Raw genomic sequence first — 11,223 nt, forward strand, 5'->3', positions numbered from 1 at the left:
CGTTTTCACACCTGTTTTAACTGCAATAGATTTTGACAATCTCATATAATCTGTTAAACTGCTCCAAATTTTTAAACAATTTAGATCCAAAATAGTTTTATCTACAAATTTTGACTATTTTAATTATGCTCAAAACCTGTAATCAGTGCCTGGTTAGACTGGCACTTTGCCGCTAGTCACTGAACTTTGTTTAACCATTTTAGTAATTTTAAAATGCCCCTTATTAAATGGGTTCTTTTATTGTAATCAATAATATAATGCATCATCTTATTCTGTACAATCTATTAGCAGAACTGTTGTTGCTTAGAAACACTATTGTAATATAATTTACATTGAGAAAAAAGTTTACTATTTAAAAACTTTAAGGTAAAATTTTGATCTAGTAGCCCTCTCAGTGGCTACTGACGTATGACCTTGTATTATAATTCTGTTTCAGGTGACATAGAGGAATCTGTTATAAGCAAGTTTACTATTTGTGAAACAAAATGTAATAAGAGTCTAGTTTCCTAGCCACATACCTAATTTCAAATCATCAGCATAGACAAATAGCTAACAATCAACAGCAGATGTAATATCATTTGCATATGTGAAAAAGGAAGAGTAGAGGTCCAAAGATTGGTCCCTGTGGAACACCACATATGACCACTCCTGGATCTGATAAGGTCATATGATTTAAACCAACTAATTGCAAGGTATCACACCCAATAACCTCTAGTTTATTGCATAAACGTTTGATGTTTGATGTGCAGTTTGTTGATGTTGTCTTTTCTCTCTGCTCTTGCTCAGGAGCCATGGGGGAAAGAGCTCAGGAAGCCATCGCTCCAGCAGCAGAGAGTGTTCCAGCCTGCCCCGGCACGAGGACCTCCACCCCAACAACGACGGCTTTCTCAACGGCAACATGCCTGCAGCAATCAACCTCAGTCCCACTCTGCATCCCAAGAACTACCAGCCGCAGATCTACAACCACTCCACCTCGTGCAACATGGACCTGGCCAGCAGCAACCTGCCTCATCTGCTCAGCCCTGGTGAAGCTAAGAGCAAAGGCGACTTCGAGATGAATCTGGGGTCCAAGGTGTCCGATGGCCCCGGAGCCAAGTACCTCAAATCCAACTTCCGCTCGCAGCAGAACCGCCATTCTTTTGTGGAGGGGAAGACCAACACGCTTCAATCAGGGGACAAACACAGTCGACACAGCTACATGGAATCGCACAGCTCCACACCCTCCTCCAAGTTCGCCTACCTGAACTTGTCTAAGAGCTATGGAACGCTTAGCGATGCCAAGTCAGTGGGGAACTTAAATGATGTGCATCTTTATTCTGATGAGCCTACATCTCGCTATTTTCCCTCAAGCTGCCTCGACCTCACAGCCCCGAGCAGCCCAGGAACCCGCCGGGTGGAGAGGCTGGGACCTGGCACAACCGGCAGAGGAAACGTGCGTGAAAGAGAGAGCAATACCCTGGACTCATCCTACAGGCGCTCCTCCACCCGCCACAAGTCCTCAGAGGAGGCCAAGTCGCCAGATGCCCTGGACCCTGGGGAGAGTAGCGTCGACAGGAGCCACGCTCACTCTCTGTCCGCCCCACACGACCCTCTGTCTTACGGTCAGGGATACACTAGCCCCTTTTCCTCCCAGCAGCGGCCGCACCGCCACTCCATGTATGTACGAAGGGACCACCAGAGGACACACGGGGCGGATGAGGGGCTGTCAGTGGGGCAAGGCGTGCCCACCAGAGCCAGCAGCCTCCAGCTCCTGTCACCGCAGCTGCAGCACCGCACGCTGCCTCGCCACTCTGGGGGCTCGTCCAGAGAGGAAGACATGAGCCGGGTCAGTCATCAGCCCACATCAAACCTCTCCAACCTTAAGGAAAGCCTGATCCTACATGATCTAATCATACCAAATGCCTACACCAGGTTGTGTTGGATAACTGTGCCTCAGTCTCAGTTTCTACAAAAATGCGGCCAGGATTTATTCTGGTGGCGTCTGAAAATATCATGATCTGTGTTTAGGTTTTCAGCCAGATCTTGTTAGTCAGTTTCCCAGGTTTGTAGGAATGGCAGGATTAACAGAACCACAGCTTTGTTGCAAGTGTTAAGAGTGTGGCTTTCTTGTTAGGATATACAGTAAATCACATTACCTGTATATTTATATATACTGTATACACATATAGTATATATACTGTGTGCGTGTGTGTATTTGTGTGTGTGTGTGTGTGCTGCAATGCTGAGCTCACTTCATGCTTCATCATGTCTCCATTAACAGAGCGAACAGGCACCCACTGAGGTCACCCACAGCAGACCCCCAATAAGGGACTCCACAAGGGACAACACCGCATCTTTTCACACACAGCGGCAAAAAAGCGAGGTCCGACATTCTGCCTGCACCCACCATTCCCCACCCACATCCGCACTCTCGGTAGACTGGATGTGGGTGGATACTGCTGTCATGAACTGCTCTCTCTCCCTCTCTCTCCTTCTCTGTCTCTGTGCATCAGATGCCTCTTCATTTTTCTCTGTGTGCTTTGCTTCCCTTTAATGTGACTACTTACGATAGCACAGTCAAGCTTGTCATCAAGCGCATTTCAGTGTGATTCTGGCATACATTTAAAGCCTCTACAGATGTTGTTTTATTGTAATGACCACTTGCAAATCAATACGCCTCCCCTTTCTTGTGTTCTTTCAGGTAAATATAAATATCAGCTCAGGTAGAGAGGCATGCAAAGCAGCTGGCCTTTAGTGTTTTTTTGTGACTAGGTCTTCTGTTGTGACTCAGGTTGGCTTATATCATGACCAGCAAACAGAAGACGGGGGCTCTTCAAAAGAGAACCGCAACATCTACAGTGAATCCATGCCTAGGAGGGTGGGCAGCTTCTACAGAGGTTGGTTTAGTCACACTGACATCTCTGGCCGTGTCTTTCTTTCTTACACTCCACTGTGAAGATAAAAGATGTCAGTTCAGTTTTAAGCATCAGACACTTGGCTGCAGTTGACAGAATAATTTCTTACAAATCAAATATTGATCAGGACCTACTCAAACTCACTACTTACTCACAAACACTGTATATTCGGATCCATACTGGATTTGTCAGCCTTATACCTGTATTGATGTTTTGGAGTTTCAGTATTAAGTCTCTGCCCCCTTTACTCAAGAGGCTCTTGCCTTTTGTCAGACCACCATTGTAAATAAGAATTTGTTCTTAATGACTTGCCTGGTTAAATAAAGGTAAAATAAAATAAAATAAAAGTGGAAAAAAATAACACAAATTCTAGGGCCAGGTATTGTTCAAAAAAATATGATAACACTACCAACACTAATATCCTTAAAGTGACACTGAGACTTCAGTACCTTTACTTTCATTTTGGTGGCATCTCAGCACACTGAGCTGCCAACTCTGCGAAATTCACCATGATCTACTTCACCAATTTAGACTCTATGTAGCTGGTAGCTGCGAGCTGTAGTTGTAGTAGTGGTCCAGTCATTAATTAAATCGAAGAACATTTGCGGTGATTGGCTGTGAACAAAAGCATACAAATAGTCATTTTTCTCTAGATTGGGGTACAAAATGGATTGAATGCAAGTTTCGTTTGCCCAGAGAGGTGGCAATACTACTTGCCATTGGGTTATTTCAATCAATACCTTAAAGGTATTGAGTACTAATACCCAGCTATAATGAACACCAAGCAAATAAATATTTTGACAAGGATCTATTGATTTTGGGCACGTCTACAGCCATGCAAGCGGCTCTGTGAGTCTGTACTTAAGCACAGTGGTACTTTGAGCTGAATGCTGTCTGTTCACTAACATGCTCACAATGACAATATTAACAAAGTATTGCTCACCATTTTAGGTTACCATGTTAGCATGCTAACATTTGATAATTAGTGCTTACATAAGTACAGCTATAGACAAAAATATTAGACCACCAATATGTTTGACCTGATGATGACACCAAATGAAAAGTTAAGGATAACCCATGCTAGTATAATTTGAATTGTGATTCAGAAGGGCCACATTTCATGGCAAGCCATTCAATAGTTGTTGAGATATTTAAGTCTGGAGTGGTGAACTAAGGGTCTGATCAACTAATATTGCCAACACAAGAGCTACATCAGTATCATAGCTAAAAACTGACAAACATTTTTGATATTGATCCGATTATCTGGCATTTGGACATAATCTGCATCGACAGCCTTATCTGTTTGGCTGCTGTGGAACAATATTAGCAACTTCCCCGCGGTGGAAAAGTTAGTTTCAAGTGCTGTGCTATAACTCTCATGCACCCTGATATAAACTTTTGCTCAAATTTCCTCAGACACTGTCATCTTTTCTAAATGTTAACGTGTTACTCCTGTCATCCTGAAGGACAGCAAATCTAATCTAAAACCATTACTGGCTCGCATTAAATATATATTATGTTCTAATGGATAGAATAAGGCAGTTGAATAGTGGTGTTTCTGACATACTGTCCCCCTCTGTCTGAAATTGTATTATTCTATTTCATTAATTATTAAAAAATCCATCTTTACCATCATGAAGACAGCCATGTATATTTTAATATACGTAAATGGAATAATGGAATTATACATGACATTTCTTTGTTTTGATATCCGCATTATTTATCGCCCATCAGCCACCATGCTCTCTACATATTGGGATTTTCCATTGAAAACCCCACATAGGTCGTCCACAACATTTTACATTTGAAAAATACTGTAAATCAACTGCTTTCTAGACGAAAAATTATGCAGCTGAGACTGTTCCTAAATTTTATCCTGGCTGTTTTGACACCAAAGTTCAGCACTTTAAAATTCTGCACAGCGGCTTTAATGAACAGGGGTTTATGTTTTGTTGTGTTGTTGAGTTGTTATCTATTGTTTTTCTTCGCTACTTCGCTGCTTTTTTTTTTTTAAATATATACAGCACAGTGTATCTGTCAGAACCTATAGAGTTTGCTTTGAAATAATTGATAAAGACTGAAAAACCTAACTTTTTCTATTTTTCTCTTTGCATCAGAAGGTGATTGAACATATTTGTTGTGTTTGTTGAACAGTCCCTTCTCCCCGGCCAGACAACTCCTTCCACGATAGCAGGGGTCAGAGCCGGGGCTCTGGCATGTCCGGCGATGGCACGAACCACTCCAAACGTCAGCCGGCATTTGACCCCTGGTAAGTATCTCTGCTCACCACAGCACAGCGTAGTTCGTGTTGTTTGCCTGAGTAACTGAGGTTATCTTGACAACACCCAAAATTGTACATTGCTCTGTGAAACAATTTTCTGGCGGATTAAATTCCACACTGGTCACATAACATGGTCTCATTGGGAGTTTAAAAATATTGTACAGATTCTTAGTTGGGACATCAGGCTCAGTAGCCTTTGTTTTATTTTCAGGACTGGCCCAGATACTGTAGTGTTGAATGCGTCTGAGCCATCCAAAGAAAAGGAGAAGCAGGGTTTCTTCAGAGCAATAAAGAAGAAAAAGAAAAAATCTCAAATGGTAACTTGCATGTCACGTACCTCTGCGGATGTGAGCCATGTCTGGATGCACTATTTCATGCATATGTCCTTTGATGTCCGTCTACATACTGTATCTCCCCCTCTGCTTTTCAAATGTTTAATGCTTTGTGTGCCTTATTAGCACCTTTACGGATATAAAATCATTTCTCCTTGTTGTCGTGTGCATCATGTTTCCCTGTGCCACCGGTCATGTGCCTCTATATTACAGATGCAAGTCCCTGATGGAAGGCCTCCTGTCATCAAGAAATGTCTTTTCCCTCTGTTTAGCCCAAAGAATAACATAAAGCATAGTTCCTCTGTGAGAGTCCTCCCTGTAGTGTCCTCTTCCATGGTACATGCTGTTTTACACTATCCTACTCAACTCACCTAACCCCATGCTATGTCTGACACTGCATGCATTAACAACAATCATCAAGACTACTTCATTCATTTTAAGCTTGTTTTCAGCAAGTTTTTTTTTTTAATCAGTCAGTGAAATTAATTTACGTAGTAATGGGTTGTCAACATAAACCAGTCAGATCCATCTATGCGGGAACAATATCAGTTCTGTCAATCAATATCAAAAACTAAGGGATAATTTGAATGATTTAAAATGAGGTTGTATGAAGTACTTGTCCATGGTCAGTGTATTACCTTCAGTAGATGCCGGTCAGCACTCTCCCAGTTTGACGATGCAGCAGGAGTACTGGTGTAGGAAGCTAAGCAATGTACTGCTGTGGACAGGGTCAGCAGCAAAACATATTTTAGCTACCTAAAAAAAAATGTAGACCAGTTTAACTGTCACTATATTGAGAACATTTCAACAACAACGTCCTATACAAGCCACATATCACTCTCTCCTATCACTCCACAGGCAAGATCAATAATTTTACTTTGCAGAACACGGGAGTTGCGCTTCTGGCACTGCCTCGATCTGTTGTTTCTTTGTGTTACGGTGTCACTTCTGTGTTTTACTTAGTTTGCTCTGTCACAAACAATCTATCAGATCAACTAGCCGGATCAGCAACTACCATGTTCTGAGAGGTGAAATCTCTGTTTTTGCCAAAGGAGTTTTTTTTTTTTTTTTTTTTTTTTTTCTTGGAGAGCGTGATATTTGCCTTAAATAACTGTGGTTTCCCGTTGGAAAATTCTGTCTGACGGCAAGGTAAAGCAGTGAAAATATTCCAAATATAACTTAAAATGATATTGATTTTTTTTAGGTGGGCCTTCTTGTGGCTAAAATCATTTTGCTGCTTATCCTCTTACAGCAGCACTGCCCGCCAAACTGCAGACATGCTGAATGCCATCTACTGTTATATACACTATCGAAAGTACTTCATACAACTCCTCTTTAAAACTTTGAACTATCCCTTTAATTTGATAGAAACGTATATTAAAATTAAACCTTCAATTTAATGTAGCACACAGCTGTTTGCAAGTCTTTGTCCAGTTAAAAGAATGGATCTGGCTGGTTGTATTTTTATGTTTTTTGGTCCTGATCAGTTGACAGTGATTCCAACCACAGCCCTAACAGCATGTCTCTGGTTATGAGCTGAGGATGAACGAGAGCACTCAGGCTTTACTTAAGCACACAAGATTTTAGCAGTCTGTGTGCCTGAACACACTCACGTGAAGCTTTACTGCTCACCAACATCACACAGACGCATTTGATCAACTTCTCTGCCCCTCGGTGTTTATCTAAACTGTGACTCGATTACGGAGCACAGATCAGGAAGGAGGAGGGACCAAAAGAGAACGCTAAATATAAAAGCAACAACATTTTGAATTGTTAAACTGGCTGCTATCTCAGTGGCAGTAATGGTTCGGCATGACACAGGTGTTTGAGACTCTTTCTTCCCCTCACATTTCTATTTATATGTGACAGTCTGTTCAGATGCTGTGAGGGGGTTACAGCTGATGACAGAGCACAAATAAACACAATCTGGCCAGGAGGAATCAGGCAGTCAGACTCAGAGTCGGTGGAAAACAGTGTTTGCTGCATAAAGAGTAGATCATTTGAAAATAGAGGCATTAGATGTCATGGATTGTATAAACGTTTAAAATCACCCAAAATGTAATCAACAAGAGGAGCTGTCTCTCCTCTTCCTCAGGTCAGTGAATGCTGAGGGTTTCTGGCACCAGATGCATGTTATGTGTTTTTTTTGTTTTTTTTATGACTTAACTGTACAACAGCCTGTTACTAAGAACAACTTCAGACTTATGTTCATGGTAAATTAAGATATGTAAAGGATAACAAGAAACAGTAATATACACATTTTTGACTCTGTATAAAACTAGTGTTTAACGCATGTGGTGGAATCTGTTGTTTATTTCACCTCAGATTTTTTTCCAAACTAATTCTGTGTGTTTCTTTTTGTCCTTTACATCGTGTGGACCTACCTTGGTCACAATACTGTATTTGAAGATGTGCGCGTAAGACTACACTAACCATGTCATGACTCCTGAATGTTCATGACTGTTGCCATTAAGTGTCATACAGTCACTGTTGTCATTTTCCCTGAGATTAACAGTGGTCAGTTTGATGACAGGGAATACAGTACCAAATACAGGTGACTACAGGTGACAGCAGACAGCGTTCAGTGTACTTTAGCAACAAATTAACTAGCTAACTGCTATCTGTGCATCAGGTAAGGTAAATCGCCTTGGTACTGTACTCTGTCATCAAACTAGCCGTATAACATTTAATGTAATCTTTATGACAAGTATAAATTGGACCAATTTAGCTGAGATCCAGGAAAATATTCATGGCACCCTTATAATGATCTCATGACTGCCAGTGTCAAAACCACCCTCCTACGATAATATAGTGTAATGTTAAAACATAAAGCTAAACAGATTCTCTAAGTCTGATAATGTCAAATTGTCATATCAAATACATTGACAGGTTATGTTGTCTTGGCTAATGTCAAGTTGTCATAACAATGACATCTAAAACAACGTCAACTTTTCATTAAAAAGATATAATTGACTGAATAAAACTCAATGGCAGCAATCAAACATTCATAAAGACTCACTTCATGTTCATGGCAGGTGTCATGACAAGGTTATGACTGTGTAATAACACACACCCCTTCAAATATAGTGTTAGCCATAAAGCTTATTTCACAGAGTTTGAAGCTGCTAGTTTGGACATGTTAAGTTGCATCTACACTCATTGTGTGAAAGGTTCCAAGTGAAGGGGTGGACACGGTCATACAGAAGTCCTCCAGGTCCTCCGGTCACCAGAGCAGCCGCCACAGGTCCCGTGACAAGAGCAGAGACCGTGACCAAGACAGAGACAGAGACAAAGACTGGCCACCTGAGAAACTGTCTGATTCACACTCTCCAGTAAGTCGCAAAGTAAAAATAAGTAATAAGTATTTTCATGGCGATTTAAAGGGATAATTCAGATTTCTTTTAAATGGGTTTTTTGAAATGATGTCCATGGTAAGTGTATTACCTACCTAGGAGTACCAGGGTAGGAATCTAAGCAATGTACAACTATTTTGTCAAAGTCAGGTGACTTTGGAAAGAGCAAAGTTTGTCTTATTTAACAAATTTTTGTTGTCAGAAAAGGCTGTCTGACAGCAAGGTAAAACCTTAAAAATATTCGTAATATAGCGTACACGTAAACTCATATTGATTTAGACCTTTTTTAGGTGGCTAAAATATGCTTTGCTGCTGACATTGTGTAGCTTCATACACCAGTGCTCCCACTAATTCTTCAAACTGGGGGCGTGTAGGCAAGACTCTGACTGTAGAGAAGCACCTGATACAACCCCACTTCAAAAAATCAAACTAAGCCTTCAAAATGTTTCATTGAAATGTTGCTCATCTTTAATGTCCCGTGTCCCCCTCAGAGTCAGCCACTGAAGTCTCTGCGCAAACTCCTGCACCTTTCGTCCTCGTCCTCCAACCAGACTGCACCTTCTGACATGCGCTACCAGCCGCTGCCTAATCCAGCCTCCGCTCAAGGTGGATTCACAGAAAGCCGGGGTCACTCAGGGGTCAGCACGCCCCAGCTGAAGAGCCGACAGGCAGCCTACCCGCTGCCCGGACAGCTGGAGTCCGGCTGGCACACGTCCGCCCTGGGCCGCCCCGAGGGCAACCCCTACCCGGAGCAAATGAGCATCAAGGGAGGCCAGAACGGGCACGGCTTCGGGCGCCCCTCCAGGTCACGTATGCCAAACCTCAATGACCTGAAAGAGACGGCTCTGTGATCTCCCATCACCCTACAGCTCTCAGATCCACTCCAGACTCCTCCGTTTCCCCTCTGTTGCTCCTACACGTCCCTTGCGTAACAGTACACCTGCAGAATACACACACACACACATATAAAAAACACAGATACCAAACCTTCAGTTTTAAACACTGCTTGCAAATTGGCCAAAAGCCTTTTTATGTCTTCATTTTTTTAAAGCTTCCATGTTTGATAGACTTTATATTATTACTTCTGTAATTCTGATTATAATTTGTATTATAAAGTAAATATATTACAAATTAAATATATATAAATGGATAGATGAAGTGTAGATTTTAAGTGTAAGTATTTTTGTTTCTATTCAATATAGAAATATAGTACATTTTACTGCGTAGTATTTCCTTAAGACTATCTAAGGCATTCTAAACAAATAAAGTTTTATCAGTTGTTACAATAGAGGTTGGTAATGTCAGTAACTTTGCATTGTGTTCATCTCACCCAGGATTGTAACTCTTCTTCGTCCAAGCTGTCTCGCCTTTGGATGTGCTCTGTCATACTGGTTACAGACGCTCAAATGTGCAACTGCAAGTCAAAGCAGTTTTGTTCTTGAAAATATAGCTGTAGTGCAATTTTTCTGAGTTGGCACTGACAATCTATGAAGCTTAAATCTATTTGTTCTTTTTTAGGATATTTAGGTTTTTATGTCTTTTTGTAATGCAGCCATTTTAGACACTATGGTGCCATAAACAGACAGAAATCCTAACCTACATCGCCCTCTGTAGGACATAATAAAGCACTGCAACTACTGTACTCTGACTGAGATTACCATGCACTAACTAACTAACATTTAGGCACTGACTTTTCATGCACAATATGTGTAAATCATCAGTTTCATATGTATTATTAACAAATGATGTACAACTAAATCTATGGTTACACCTCAATCATGTCAAAGAGAACATATAATAATAACAGCTCTTTATACAGACTATACCGATGATCCTTTTGTTAGTGATGTAATCTAAAATCATTTCCTGAAATGTTTATTTATGTAGAAGTGTTATGAAGCACCCTTATGGTTGAATTATTCAGTAATAAAACCTTAATACTTTGCCCTGATGCAAACTTAAAGGATCCAGTTAATGGAAAAGGACATGTGACACTGAAGGATGCAGTTCCCTCTGATAACTTCCCTCACTACCAGGATTCAAGGAAGTCTGTTTGTTGCTCATTTCTGATTTAAAGATTTCACATAAGCAGCTTCCAAGTTGTTCTACTTGTTTAATTGGTTAAAGAAATGTACAAATACATCCAAAATATAATATAAAGTTTAGCTGCTGTAAAAATTAAAGTTATAGAACATTTTTTCGTATTCTTAGTTGGAGTAATTTTTACAGCAGCTAGAGGAACACAAAAGCCATTCTGGGTGTACAAGTGCAGCGATTCCCAACCTTTAATGTCTGATGTACTTTGACAGTCCTGTACCCTTTAAGACCACCCATCACATGTGTTCGAGTTCATCACAAATTAG

At 40.9% G+C, this 11,223-nt stretch overlaps 1 protein-coding gene across 2 annotated transcripts in view; it reads left to right on the forward strand.

Moving 5' to 3' along the window:
* LOC146323574 (cyclin-dependent kinase-like 5) overlaps positions 1-10,501 on the forward strand; it is a 53,793-nt gene extending 43,292 nt beyond the window's left edge. The window contains exons 12-19 of one of the 2 annotated variants that reach the window (XM_084722585.1): positions 787-1,825; positions 2,261-2,362; positions 2,771-2,876; positions 5,049-5,163; positions 5,387-5,492; positions 5,721-5,843; positions 8,678-8,839; positions 9,352-10,501. In XM_084722585.1, the coding sequence (XP_084578711.1) occupies positions 787-1,825; positions 2,261-2,362; positions 2,771-2,876; positions 5,049-5,163; positions 5,387-5,492; positions 5,721-5,843; positions 8,678-8,839; positions 9,352-9,711 (2,113 nt within the window). In that variant the 3' untranslated portion in view covers positions 9,712-10,501. The remainder of the gene's footprint in view (positions 1-786; positions 1,826-2,260; positions 2,363-2,770; positions 2,877-5,048; positions 5,164-5,386; positions 5,493-5,720; positions 5,844-8,677; positions 8,840-9,351) is intronic. The other variant, XM_084722586.1, reaches the window with a different exon arrangement.
* Positions 10,502-11,223: the final 722 nt, after the last annotated feature.

The sequence above is a fragment of the Lutjanus erythropterus genome, chromosome 7 (assembly GCF_056507025.1).
Source record: "Lutjanus erythropterus isolate fLutEry1 chromosome 7, fLutEry1.hap2, whole genome shotgun sequence".
In the NCBI taxonomy this organism is placed as follows: Eukaryota; Metazoa; Chordata; class Actinopteri; order Lutjaniformes; family Lutjanidae; genus Lutjanus; species Lutjanus erythropterus.